At 41.5% G+C, this 15,009-nt stretch overlaps 1 protein-coding gene across 3 annotated transcripts in view; it reads left to right on the forward strand.

Annotated features, from left to right (window-relative positions):
- The window catches only part of LOC134339433 (microtubule-associated serine/threonine-protein kinase 1-like), a 347,798-nt gene that overhangs the window by 230,884 nt on the left and 101,905 nt on the right, over positions 1-15,009 (forward strand). For all 3 annotated transcript variants that reach the window (XM_063035933.1, XM_063035932.1, XM_063035931.1), the window contains 3 exons: positions 4,312-4,413; positions 12,081-12,213; positions 14,711-14,778. In XM_063035933.1, the coding sequence (XP_062892003.1) occupies positions 4,312-4,413; positions 12,081-12,213; positions 14,711-14,778 (303 nt within the window). The remainder of the gene's footprint in view (positions 1-4,311; positions 4,414-12,080; positions 12,214-14,710; positions 14,779-15,009) is intronic.

The following is a 15,009-nucleotide window of genomic DNA, read 5'->3' on the forward strand; positions in this document are numbered from 1 at the left end:
AAGACATAAAAGAAGTGAAATATATGGTCTATCCAGAAGACATTAACCAAAGGAGCATTGACCACAGGAGCCATTTTGACTGGAAGTTTATTTTCCCATAATATACTCCAATTGCCAGATCGTTTCTTTATCTCTTCTTCATTCTTGATTGTTGCTCTATCTGCAAATTTAGCAAATGCACTTTGGTGCCGTCCATTCAAGTTATTTATATAAATTATATTTTAAAAATCCAGTTCAGATCCCTGTGGGAGCAAACAACAAGACACACATTTACATCTACTCCCCAATTCCTATAAACCAGAAAATCTTCTCATGATAATATATGACCAACTACATTGTGAGTCTCTGGTTTCCATATGAACTTTTGATGTGGCACCTTATCAAATGCCTGGAAGTCCGTGTATTCACTGGTCCCTTGTTATCCCCAGTAACACTTCCTTACCTTAGTCAGACACAACCTCACTTTCACAAAGGTAACACAGGAGACAGGAGACTGCAGATTCCAGAATATGGAGAAACAGACAACATGCTGGAAGAACTCAACTGGTTAAGCAGCATCTTTGGAGGGCAATGGGTAGTTGACTTTTCGAGTCATGACCTGAAACATCAACGTTCCATTCACCTCTACAGGTCCTACCTGACCTGCTGAGTTCCTCCAACATTTTATGTGCTGGTTCATTTATACTAAACACAAGGGATTCTGCAGAAGCTGGAAATCCAGAGTAACACATACAAAATGCTGGAGGAACTCAGCAAGTCAGGCAGCATCCATGAAAAGGAATGAATAGTCGACAAGTTGGGCTGAGACCGTTCATCAGGACTATTTGCTTGAATTCTAAGTGCCCTGCTAAACCTGCTCTAATAATAACCACTAACATTTTCACAAATGGAAACCAATGGCCGTGCAAGTTGATAGGCTGGTTAAGAAGGCATATTGTATGTTGGCCTTCATTAGTTCAAAAGTAGCGAATTGATGTTGCTTCTCTATTAAACTTTGGTTAGACCATGCTTATCGTGTTCAGTTCTGGTCCCTCCATTTTAGGAAGGTTGTGGAAGCTATAGAAAGGTTGCAGAGGAGATTTGCCAGGATACTGCCTGGATTAGAAAACAAGTCTTACGAGGATAAGTTGAGCGAGCTTGGTTTTGTCTCTTTGGACCGAAGGAGAATGAGGGGCGACTTGATAGAGGTTTGTATAAGATGATAAGAGGCATAGATGGAGGGGACAGCAAGATGCTTTTTCCCCAGGCAGGAATGGCTAATATGAGAGTGCATAGTTTGAAGGTGATTGGAAGAAAATTGAAGGTGATGTCAGATCTAGGATTTTTACAGAGTGCTGGCTGTGTTGCACGCCCAGCCATGGGTGAAAGTAGAGGTAGATACATCAGAGAGACTTGGATGGCCATATGAATGAAAGAGATGGAGGGCCATGAGGGATGGAAGGGGTAGATTAATATTGGAGTGGTTTAAAAGGTCAGCACGACATCATGCAATTAAGGGCCTGCACTGTTGTATGCTTTATGATCTAATTGGCATGTTTTTTCCCTGAATTCTGTCTCCTTTTTGAATAATTGAGTTACACATCCTATCTTATACAATAGAAATATATAAAATCAAGAGGAGCATAGATCCATTACGGCATCCTTTCTCATTCCGGAGAATTTTGAAATATTAAATCCAGCATGTTAGCTGTCTCAGTGCCACAAATTTTAAGAGACATAGGAGACCGCAGGACTCTGGGAGGAAGTGAGTCATAACAAGCCACTAAATCAAGGGAGAAATAGTAATAGGCAGTAAATGGTGACTTTGGCAGTGGATCCTGCAAAAGATTTTTTTTTAATGTTTAATGATGAACTTCAATAAAAAAATAAATTACAAAAAAACAAGCTCCATATCCAGAAAAAAAGCCATCAGGTTTCATTCTAATTACATCTTTATTTCATGTGCAGTCTCATTCAAACACATTTGTGGCATTAAAAAAAAAGCCCCATTGTCTGTTCTAGCTTTGTTGGAGTTTTGAGGGAACTATTTCATTAGGGGTATTGCTGAGTAAATGGTCTTGTTACTGAATTGTAAATCTACAGACTTAAGCTGCTGAGCCAGTGTCAGGAGTTTGAATTCCACCATGTTAACAGGGGAAGTTAAGTTCAGTTAATTAGAGAAAACTGAAATAGAAAAGCTATTGTCTGTGGTAGTTACCATAGAGTTACCACCTAATGCCTTTTCCCAGTCTAACCTACAGTGTGACTACAGACCTACAGCAATATGGGAGATGCTTCAATACCATCTCAAGCAGGAACCTGCTTAGCCTGCGATCAAAAAGTTACAGAGCAACATGTCATGGAAACGGCCCATTCATCCAACTCATTCATGCTGACCGAGATAACCATCTAAGCTAGTCCCATTTGCTTGCTTTTGGCCGTATCCCTCTAATCACTCCCTAACCATGCGCCTGTCCAAGTATCTTTTAAATGTTGCTACTGTAGCTGCCTGAACCCCTTCCTCAGGCAGCTCGTTCTATATACTGACCACCCTCGGTGTGAAAAAGTTTCCACTCAGGTCCCCTTTTTAAATCATTGCCTTCTCATCTTACACCTCTTCCCATTAGTTTTTGATTCCTTTTCCCTGGGGAAAAAGACTGTGTGCCCTCACCCCGATCTACTGCCCCCATGATTTTATACATTTCTATTAAGTCACCCCTTACTCTCCGATGCTCCAATGAATAACTTCCCTACCCAACCACGCTGTATAACTCAGGGCTTCAAGTGCAAGCAACATCCGCACGTGCCTCCCTGCCATCGAAAGTATCTGCTTCCACTGCCTCAAAAAGACAGCTTTATTATCGATGACCTCCGCCTTCTTCTCCATGCATCTCCTTACAGCTGCCGATGGGCAGGGGGTACAGAAATATGAAGTCCTGCATCACAGCTGCTTCCTTTAAACTATTCCATTCACACACCCTCGGTTATGTTGGCTGTTTACACAAGTAATACATTTCACTGTATGTTGATGTACAGGTGATAAATACATTTGAATCTTGAACCTGCAAAATCCCAATCATTAACTCAGTATAGCAACACAGTGACATCTTTGCACTACAATGAACTGTTTGTTTTTGATATTTGTGTTCTTTCTTCGATAATTTATGTTTATTTTCTGTTCTTGTGACTCCGGCGCCATGTGCCTGTTGATGCTAGGCAGTAGGTTTTTCATAGCACCTGTCCATAGATGTTCTCAATAAACTCGACTTGACAAATCTTTGCACTCTTTCTGATTTGATGATGTCTTTCCTATATACGGAGTAACTAAAACTGTACGCCAACTGCAGCCTCACGAGAATCATTTACAACTAGCAAGGGTAATTAATGCTGATGTTGCTAATGGAACCTGTGAAAGGATTACAAATGATAGATCCATGTGCCACAATAACCTTTAAGGTCTTACTTCGCCACCAACCATTCCTTCTACCCCTCCCCACTCTTTTCTGCTATTTCTCATGGGAAAAGATAAACATTTAAAAAAAGAACAAGAAAGGAAGTTTTTATTTTTGGGGTCTTCCTGGAGCAAAGCAGTTAGTATAACACTATTTCAGCGGCAGCATTGCCCTCTGCTCTCTGCGAGGAGTTTGTATGTTCTCTCCGTGACAACGTTTCCCCCGGGTGTTCCGATTTCCCCCCACTTTCCAAAAACATAAGGGTAGTAGATTAAATGGTTACATGGGTGTATTTGAACAGCATGGGCTCATGGGTTGGGAGGGCCTGTTACTGTCCTCTCTTTAAATAAAATAAATAAGAAGCAAACTAGAAATGTTATTCTTCCTATAACTTGGCTGTCTGCAGAACTGATTGGGGTGTACACACAGTGGCCACTTTAGAGACTTGTGTGTGAACATTTCAGGAGATCATCAGTTTCTGAAATAATCAAACCACCCCATCTGACACCAACAATCATTCCATGGTCACAGTCACTTAGATCATATTTCTTCCCCATTCTGATGTTTGGTCTGAACAGCAAATGAACCTCTTGACTATGACTGCCTACTTTTATGATTTGAATTGCTGCCACATGATTGGTTGATTAGATATTTGTATTAACAAGCAGGCGTACAGGTGTAGCTGATAAAGCGGCCACTAAGTGTAATTTCCTGACTATATTGGTGCCAAGGAAGTGAATTAACACCAGTCACTACCTACCCTTGGTGATCTTCACCCTTCATGCGTGCCTCTTCGACTCCCTCAGCACTACAGTGATTAGTGTGTTGTGGGACAGCTCTCTAATGACCAGTGTATCTAACCCCCCCCCCACCCCCGCAGGCTCATGAGCGGTCAGAGAGTACGGAAGTTGCCTTTGTGACACAACTGGTGAAGAAACTGCTGATCATCATCGCCCGGCCCGCACGTTTGCTGGAGTGCCTGGTGAGTGTGCTTTGTATTATGAAATTCCAGCTGGGATCATATTAACAGGAGATTCTGCATCCAGAAATCCAGAGTAACACACAGAGAAAGCTCTCCGAACTCAGCTGGTCAGGCAGCATCTATGGTGAGGAATAAAACGTCTACATTACAGGCTGAGACCCTTCATCAGGAAGGAGTGTGCTATTGCTGCCTGGTGACTCCAGCGTGATCACTAAAATGGAGTCTTGCCAAGCAGCTCGTGGGTGGACTGATGCAAGTCATATTGCTAGCAGATTTACTACCCATAAACATTAATTAGTAGTCTTGCTAAGCCTGTCCAACTTGTTATAACACCAACGTACAGTGTCATAGAAGCTCATAGAAGGAGGCTGTTCAGCCCATTGTGTCCATGGAACCAACGTAGAGGTTTTTGGGTTTATCACACTCACTGCGAGTAACAGGCCTTCAGTGTTCTCACAGGAGCTTTTTAAAAGTGTTGAGATTGTCTGTATGCACCACTCTTTCAGGCAGTGAGCTCCGAATCGGAATCAGGTTTATTATCACAGATATATTTTGTGAAATTTGTTCTTTTGTGGCAGAAGTACAGTTCAATATACTAAAAAATACTATGTGTTACTATAAGAAATATTTAAAAAGTGCAAGGAGAGAGCATAATAGTGAGGCAGTATTCATGGGTTCGTGGACCATTCAGAAATCTGATGGCTGAGTGAAAGAAGCTGTTCCTAACTCCATCGCAGTCAGTGTCAACCCACCCACAGTCAAATCCATCCCAACTCCAGCACAGACAATGCCAACCCAATCCAAGCTGACCACAGCCAACTCAAGTCCAACATGGCCAATGCCAACAGGATTCAACCATGACCACTGACTAATGCAGCCCCACCAGAGGCAATACAACCCCAATACAAACTCAACCTCATTTAGATTTTGTGATCCCTGGATATGATAGTTTGAGAGCTGACAGAATGGGTAAATCTGGTGGAGGGTGTGCAACTTTCATAAAAACAGGACTCCAGTTTGGAAGACTTGATTTTAAATCTAACCTTGACATTGTGGCTGTGGAAGTTTGGAGCTCTCGTGGTCAAATAACTTTGATTAACTTTTATAATCCAGGTAATATGATGTTATCAGATTTGGATGAAATTATGAATAAGGTAAGATCCCCAGCAATCTGGGTTGGAGATTTCAATGCCCATAATCCTGTATGGGGTAGTGAAAGTAAAGATAGTAATGGAGTTTATAGATAAATACAACATGGTACTGCTAAATGACGGAAGGCCTACAAGATTTAATATTGTAAAGAATACTTGTAGTCAATTAGACTTATATATCACTTCCTCAAACTTAGCTAGGGTTGGGGAATGGGATGTTATGGACAGATATACACTAGGAAGTGATCACTATCCTATATTATGTAGATTTGGTAGAAATTTGATAGCAGAAGTTGAGGAGAGGTCTGCTAGGTATAATTTTTCTTTGGCCCATTGGGATGAGTACCGGGAGAAAGCTGTGGATATAATAGAAGAGATTAATAGCGAGGGCTCCATAGACGATTGGAATGAATCCCTCTGTTCTATAATTCATAAAGTTGCTCAGTTGACTATTCCGCTACGGAATGTTCCTAAGGCTCGAGCATTAGTTCCGTGGTGGAATAAAAATTGTGATATAGCGGTAAGAAACAGAAATAGAGCTTGCAGGAAGTTAAGAAAGTACCCCGTGTTTGATAATGTTATGGAGTATAAAAAGGAAAGAACAGTAGCAAGGAGAGTAATTAAAAATGCAAAGAGGGATAGTTGGAGAAGATTTTGTGGAACCCTGAGCCCTGAGACACCTATAAAGCAGCTATGGATGATCATTCACAGAATGTCAGTGATATATAGGAAACCATCTATCCCAGCTTTGCTGGAAGGAGATATTGAAGCTGTAACCAATAAGGAAAAGGCTGATATGTTTGTAGAGGTGTTCCAAGCGTTACACAGTTCTGGAGAGTTAGGTGATTTGAGAAAGGAAGTTACGTTGAAGGAAAGTTGGAAATTGGTCAGGAATTTGGATGGTAATAGCTCCATAAAATTGTTTTTCTCCCTTCAGGAATTGCCGGTAGCTGTCCAATCAGGTTCAAACACTTCTCCTGGTAGGGATGGACTGTGTTATGAATTGCTTAAGCATTTAAATGACTCTGTATTAATAGAAATTCTAGCATTGTTTAATTCAGTGTGGAAAGAAGGAAAATTACCAGTAGAACGGAAGCATGCGGTGGTAGTTCCAGTTTTAAAGCCAGGTAAGTCCTAGTTCGTATCGGCCTATAGCTTTAACGTCAGTGCTTTGTAAAACTATGGAACAAATGGTCACCAACAGACTTGTTTATTTTTTGGAAAATAAGGGATGTTTTTCTGCCTATCAAAATGGTTTTAGATCTGGAAGATCAACAATGGAATCTGTTGCCCTTTTAGATTTTGATACTAAAAAAGCGTTTCAAAATAGAGAAGTAATGGTATGTGTATTTCTAGGTATTGAAAGAGCATATGACTCACTATGGAAGGATGGCTTATTAATTAAACTCTATGATGCGGGAATTAGAGGAAGAATGTTTAATTGGATCAAAGATTTCCTTAAGGAAAGGACAATTCAAGTAAGGATAGGTGGAACAAGCTCCAAGCCAGTTAAACTAGGTAATGGTACCCCTCAGGGAAGTGTCATTAGTCCAGTTCTTTTTACTGTCATGATAAATGATATCATTGATCAGGTATTGGATTTGGCAAATCATTGTTTGCAGACGATGGTGCAATCTGGAATAGAGGAAGAAACATCACGTATATATTAAGGCAGGTACAAAAGACTTAAAGATCACTTGAAAACTGGGCTAATAAATGGAGTTTCAGGATTTCTGCTTATAAGTCCAAATATATGATTTCTGGCTTTAGAAGAAAGATTCCTGATTGTGAATTGTGTCTATATGATTCTCCACTAGAAAAAGTCAAGGTATTCAAGTTTTTAGCTGTCTGGTTTGATGAAAGACTTACATGGAGGGTTCATATAAATAAAACAATTGGAAAGTGTGAGAAAGTTTTAAATGTTATGAGAAGTATTGCTGGATGCGACTGGGGAGCAGGGGGGGAAACTATGTACTTAATATATCTAGCTATGATTAGATCAGTTATAGATTATGGTTGTATTGTTTATGGTTCCGCTGCTACGGCAGTGCTTGGAAAACTAGACACTGTGCAGTCCAAAGCACTTAGACTCTGTTGTGGAGCTTTTAGAACAACATCAGTCCCAGCGTTATGTGTGGAGATGGGAGAAGTGCCTCTACATTTAAGACGAATTCAGTTGGGCCTGCAGTATTGGGTAAAACTAAATGGATTCAATCACAGCTGTTCACCAAGTGTCGTTTGCAGAGGAAGTCGGAGTGCCAAAGTAAAATTAAAAGAAACCCATTTTTAGATTTGGTTAATAACTGGGCTGAGAAATTGAAACTGACTGAGGAAGACATAGTTGACCAAATTTGCTTGCCACCTGTCCCTTTTTGGCTCTTTCCAGAACCAGAATTAGACCTATTCCTCCTTTTTCAGCTTCAAGGAAGCAGTGCAATTTCATCAGCGTTGATCACAAATGAATATTTAAATAATAAATGGGGATCTTATCTGAAGATTTTTACTGATGGCTCAATGGACCCAGAGAGCAGTAGGGCAGGATCTGGGATGTATGTGTCTCAACTTGGAGTTAAGATTGGTCACCGGGTTTCAGATGGTGTTTCTGTCTTTGCAACAGAATTATTAGCAATCCTCTGGGCCTTATGGTGGATAGAAGACTCTCGACCACGTAGGGTTATCATCTGTTCGGATTCTGCTGCTGCCTTAGAGGCTATAAAAGGGAGTAAATCAAAAGCTCATCCTGACATAGTTATTGAGATTCTCTTAGTGTTATTTAGAGTAGAGAAGATGGGTTGTGCAGTTAGATTTTCATGGATGCCTGGACATGCTGGGGTGGAAGGAAATGAAATTGTGGATGGCATTGCAAAGTCTTCCTTACAGAGCAGGCAAGTAGAAATTAGAGTTCCCCTAGGCAGAGCAGAATTGAGAAGTAGGATTAAAAAAGGTATAGAGAAGAAGTGGCAGGAGGATTGGAAAAATGAATTAAGGGGCAGGCATTATTTTTCTAGTCACCCACTAGTTAAAAAGGTCTCAGACTGTTACTTTTTAAGTCATAGAGATATGGTGAAATTTACAAGACTCAGGTTGGGGCATTGTGGGTTAAACTATTATTTGAAGATAATAGGAAAACATCCTACTGGATTATGTGACTGTGGTAGTCCAGAGACAGTCCAGCATGTTTTGCTGAGCTGTAATCGATACAAAATTGAAAGAAGCATGTTGTTCAAGAGGCTATCTGGCTTAAATTTATTTTCGTTTTCTATTAAATCTTCGTTTGGCCATCAAGAGAACCAACATCTGATTGAAGAGTCTATCATTCAGTTTATACGTGAGACTAGGTTGTATTCGAGAATTTGAGTTCCTTGGAGTTCTGTAATTAATTATACATCCTGCGGAGGGCTGTAATACGCCTAGATGCGTCTAAACAGCCGGAAATAGAAGAAGAAGAACCCAATGTGACCACAGCCAATCCCAACTCAATTAGACAAGGCCAATCCAAACTTGGCCCAAGCATGAAGACTTGTAATATTTTTCTCTACCTAACCTTTTCAGATATGCAGTTGATCTGTTTACCACCAAATATCGACTAAGTACATGGGACACATACTGTAGTAACTGAGCCTGACCTGATAGAGTTTTATCAGGATGTACACCCAATCTGATCCGATCCAGGAATGTATAGTCAGGTCCTGTTGGCTTTGGGTCAGGCAGTGAGGCTCTGATTCCCATCCATACAAGTTCACAACTGAGCTATTCAGGTCTTATTCACAGATGTCTTGAGTAAAATTATTGATGAGAATGCCTAGAAGAAATATTCTTCAACAGATATAATGATGCTGAAAACTGTTACATGCTCATATTGAGAGTGATACTGGCCCTGGTTAATTATCATAGGAAATCTTCCAATAATCATCACTATGATTACAGTAGTGGTTAAGTTATTAGAAAGTATTCTTTTGGATAGACAGACGTTAATTAGGGATAGTTAACATGGCTTTGTCTGTGGTAAGTTGTGTCTAACCAATCTTAGAGAGTTTTTCGAGGAAGTTACCAGGCAAGTTGATGAAGGCAAGGCAGTGGATGTTGTCTACATGGACTTTAGCAAGGTCTTTGACAAAGTCCCGCATGGAAGATTGGTCAAGAATGTTCAGTCACTTGGTATTCAAGATGAGGTAGTAAATTGGATTAGACATCTGTTTTTCAGGAGAAGCCAGAGAGTGGCAGTAGATGGTTGCTTCTCTGATTGAAGATCTGTGACTAGTGGAGTGCCGCAGGAATCAGTGCTGGGTCCATTGTTGTTTGTCAGCTGTAACAAAGATCTGGGTGATAATTTACAGATGACATCAATATTAGAGGTGTGATTGACAGCGAAGAAGACCATTCAAGCTTGTAGCAGGATCTGGACCAGCTGGAAAAATGGGCTGACAAATAGCAGATGGAATTTAATGCAGACAAGTGTGGATTGTTGCACTTTGGGAGGACAAACCAGGGTAGGACTTGCAAGGTGAGTGGTAAGGCACTGAGGAGTGTGGTAGAACAGAAGGATCTGGGAATACAGATGTATAATTCCCTGAAAGTGGCATCACAGGTAGATATGGTCCCAAATAAAGCTATGGCCTTTATTGAATACAGGAGCTGGACGTAATATTGAAGTTGTATAAGACATTGGTGAGGCCTAATATGGAGTATCTTGCCCAGTTTTGGTCACCTATCTGCAGGAAAGATGTCAATAAGATTGAAAGAGTGCAGAAAAAATTTACAAAGATGTTGCCAGGACTTGAAGACCTGAGTTATAGGAAAAGGTTAAATAGGTTAGGACTTTATTCCTTAGAGCAGAGAAGAATGAGCGGAGATTTGATAGAGCAACACACATGAAATGCTAGAGGAATTCAACATTGAATGATGAATAAGCAGTCGACGTTTTAAGCCGAGACCCTTCATCAAGACTGGAAAGGAAGGGGGTAGGAGACAAGAAGATGATGGGTGAAGTCAGGTAGGTGGGGAAAGAGGGATAAACTGAGAAGCTGTGAGATGATGGATGGAAAAGGTAAAGAGCTGGAGAAGAAGAAATCTGATGGGAAAGTAGAGTGGACCATGGGAGATAGGGAAGGAGAAGAGGCACCAAAGGGATGTGATAGGCAAGTGAGGCAAAGTGGTTAGAGTGGGGAATTAAAGAAGAGGGAAAGAGAAAATACCAGAAGTTAGAAAGATTGATGTTCACGCCATCAGGTAGGACGCTCCCTAGATGTAATATGAGATGTAACTCCTCCAATCTGAGAGTGGCCTCATCGTGCAGGAGAAGATGCCATGGACTGACTTGTTAGAATGGAAATGGGTATAGGAATTAAAACGTCTGGCCACTGGAAAACCCCAGCTTTTGCAGATGGAGCAAAGTTGTCCTCCAATTTACATTGGGTCTTACCAATGTAGAGGAGGCCGCATTGGGAGCATTGGATATGGTAGATGACCCTAACAGATCCTCGGGTGAAGTATTGCCTCACCTGGAAGGGCAACATTTGTCATTGATTTGAGTTATTCTTTAAGATTTTCTTGAACTGTTGACCTTGCTAATATTGAACATAGAACATTCCAGTACTGTATGGGCTCTTCAGCCCACAATGTTGTACTGACTTTTTAACCATCTCACAGATCAAGCTAAGCATTCCTTCCTACATGGCCTCCATTTTTCTTTCATCCATGTGTCTGTCTAAGAGTCTCTTAAACATTCTTAATGTATATGCCTCCATCACCACACTTAGCAGTATGTTCTATACACTTACATGCTCTATATTAAAAACTCTACCTCTGATAACCCCACCCCCTCATACTTTCCTTCAATCACCTTAAAAGTATATCTTCTCGTATTAGCCATTACTGCTCTGGGATAAAATGCATTGGCTGTCCACTCCATCTGTGCCCTTTATCGTCTTGTGCACCTTAATCAGTCTGTCTCTCATTCTCCCCCTCACTAGGACTCTGCCATTAGAGCAGAACTGGAGGTGCATATAACTTCAGACCAAGATAGAGACGTCGGATCTCCCTCCCGACACAGCATTAATCATTCATATGGGTTAATAACTTCTAGTAGCCCTCAGAGGCATTTTTAATCTTTAAAGAGATTCAAAGTTGACTTCTGGAAAAGGATAAACAGAAAGGATTTTGCAGATGTTGGAAACTTGAGCAATACACACAAAATAATGGAGGAACTCAGCAAGACAGGCAGCATCTATGGAGGGGAGTCCTGAAGGGTCTCGGGTCAGAAACATTGACTTTTTATACCGCTCTATAGATGTTGCCTGACTTGCTGAGTTCCTCCAGCATTTTGTCTATGTTGCTTTTGGAAAAGGATCCCAGGCTGAGAGGGGTTTCCTCGGAGCTGCTCAGTAACTTAACAGGAAGAATGATGCGGGCTACACTTGCACGGAAGCAGCTCCAAGGTAATGGATTTTAATGAATTTGGTGTTGTGTGAAGCTTTCTCAAAACGTGTTCTCTATCTCTCCTCCTGCCACTGACAGGAGTTTAATCCGGAAGAGTTTTACCATCTACTCGAAGCAGCAGAAGACCATGCGAAGGAGGGTCAAGGTGTCAAAATTGACATCCCACGCTACATCATCAGCCAGCTGGGATTGACGCGAGATCCTCTGGAGGGTAGGAACAGGCTGTCTTCTTGTTTCGTGTCTTCATTGCCTTTAGTTGCATATTGCTCGATGCACAACATTGCCAACTTCCAGCACCTCCTGCAGTGCAGAAACAGGCCCTTCGGTCAATTACATCCATGCCAGACCTTATGCTCGTCTACACTAATCCCACTGCCCACATTCAGATGTATCCTTCTAAACCTTGCTGGTTAAGTTTGTATCTAAATGCCTCTGAAACATGTTCCTAGAGGAGCTGATGGAATCGTAATTGTATGAGTGGAAGAAAGTTTAGGGGGGGGATATAAGATGAAGGTTTTTTACACAGTGGTAAGGGACTGGAACTCAGTGCAGGAAGAGGCTGATATATTAGTGACTTCAAATGACTCTTAGATAGGTACATAGATGATCAAAGATTTTTTGGGTTATGGGTTGTGTAGGAGCAGAGGGTTAGATTGATTGTGGGCCGAAAGGCTTGTACTGTGCTGTATGGCTCTACAGCGTTCCCTCTAATTTGTAATGACCGGTGTGTGCAAAAATTCATGCAGTGGAATTTGTTTCCCAGTGACATCAACATGTGCGCACTGAATAATTTCTTCAACAAAACAGTATAAGTAAGCCAGTTATAAAATCTGCAGACAAATTATTGCAAACTCCATGTTGTCAACACTGTCCGGATAAGAAACCGGAAAAGAAACATGTGATTGTGCACGATCGTCAAATGTAAACATGCCATTGAGGTAGAGGACGACAACCTTTTGTGCATGGTTTAAATTCCTTTGTACGCCAGTAGCCGAAGATGCGTGCGCACGCACACCTTAGGGGGCTCATTGCTACTCCATGTTCTACGTATCTGATTTGACCACCTCCTCCGGCAGCATGTTGAAAATCAGCAGTCAGAAAAATCCATACAAAACGTATAATATTTATAATTCAGAAGGAATAGTATAAAGCCGTTTTGTTGTCATAACTCTTAGAGAGGCTTTGACAGAAGTGTGTGGGTTGAAGGTAATTTGCAAAGGGGAGGAGGAAATTTATTTCAGCCTGTGGTGCAGTGATCTGATATTGATTGAAAGTCGGGGGGGAGGTGATAACTGCATTTCAAAAGTCAAATGAGTACATCTACAAAAAAAGGAACATTTGCAAAGAGTTAGAAACGATTGAGAGGTGAAGGGTATCCTCTCAAAGAGAGAACATGGTGTTATGACCTTAGTTAGAAACATAGAAACATAGAAAATAGGTGCAGGAGTAGGCCATTCAGCCCTTCGAGCCTGCACCACCATTCAGTATGATCATGGCTGATCATCCAACTCAGAACCCTGTACCTGCCTTCTCTCCATACCCCCTGATCCCTTTAGCCACAAGGGCCATATCTAACTCCCTCTTAAATATAGCCAATGAACTGGCCTCAACTGTTTCCTGTGGCAGAGAATTCCACAGATTCACCACTCTCTGTGTGAAGAAGTTTTTCCTCATCTCGGTCCTAAAAGGCTTCCCCTTTATCCTTAAGCTGTGACCCCTCCTTCTGGACTTCCCCAACATCGGGAACAATTTTCCTGCATCTAGCTTATGTCCTTGCTCTTGCTGAGCCCTAGTACCTCTGCTTAAGAGCCAGTACACTGGTTTGGGAGACTTGTGGTTAAGTAGATCAGTGCCAAATCTGAGCCCAGATTGCCCACTTGTCTCTGCAGCATTGAAATCAAATCTCCAATCTGAGTCGTACCAACGGAGGTGCCAAATGAAAGCAAACCCTTTGGTCCTCAACCCCTGAGTGTTGACAGACTATCCAAAAGTGAACAACACCAGAGGCTAACATCTGTCTTGATACCCACTTGACTTTAATGGCTGTGAACAAGGCTTGGAAATCCCATAAACATTGGCCACACAGAATATTGGTCTAGTAAAAAAGACTCCTAGCAGGATATTGCTGGAAGTGTGCGCCAGTAGCATTTGAGAGATGAAAATAGGGGTCTTTTGAAAACAAAATGAATTGACATAATTCAAGTAAAGGATTATCCATTTGCCAGAAGAACCCTGTTCCCTGGTACAATGGCAATTCAAGTTATAAGTCCATAAGATATAGGAGTAGAATTGGGCTATTTGTCTCATTGAGTCTGCTTCGTCATTCTATCATGGCTGATCCCTCTCAACCCCATTCTCCTGCCTTTACTCATCAAAACCATATCAAAGTCCTCTAAATACACCCACTCCACAACTGTTTTGTGGCAATGAATTCCACACATTCATATTCCACAAGTTATAGAATACTGAACATGGTCTTAATGCAACTCCGTCTTAATAATGCAGTTAAGGAAATTCAAAGCAAGGACTGCAGACAGATTAATTCACCCAGCCACCATCTTGTGTTTGCCTTCTTACAGCTCACCCTCAAACTCTACGTGCTGGAGCTCAGTGCTGGGGAATAAAGGTTTCCAGTTCCCGCATGTGTGAGAGGAAGACCTGTTGGACCCAACATGCTAAGTTACCTCTCCTTGTGTTCTTTCACACAGAGATGGCCCACCTGGACACGTACGACAATGCAAACCTCAACACCCAAGAGTTGGTGGACCTGATGGATGTGAGTCATGTCGACACTGCGATATTTTGTGCTTCTGTTTGTCGCTAATCAATGCAGAGTCACGGTGGCCATGTTCCCTGCACTGCTCAGTGCTGGACCCATCATTAACCTCATCACCTCTGTGTGATTTTTATTTTATTGAACCGATACATCTTTAGACTATGGGAGGAAACTGGCACACCTGGAGGAAACCCTTGAAGTCCATAATCAGCTCCTTGGTCTTGTTGAGTG

The sequence above is a fragment of the Mobula hypostoma genome, chromosome 29, assembly GCF_963921235.1.
Source record: "Mobula hypostoma chromosome 29, sMobHyp1.1, whole genome shotgun sequence".
Taxonomy (NCBI): domain Eukaryota; kingdom Metazoa; phylum Chordata; class Chondrichthyes; order Myliobatiformes; family Myliobatidae; genus Mobula; species Mobula hypostoma.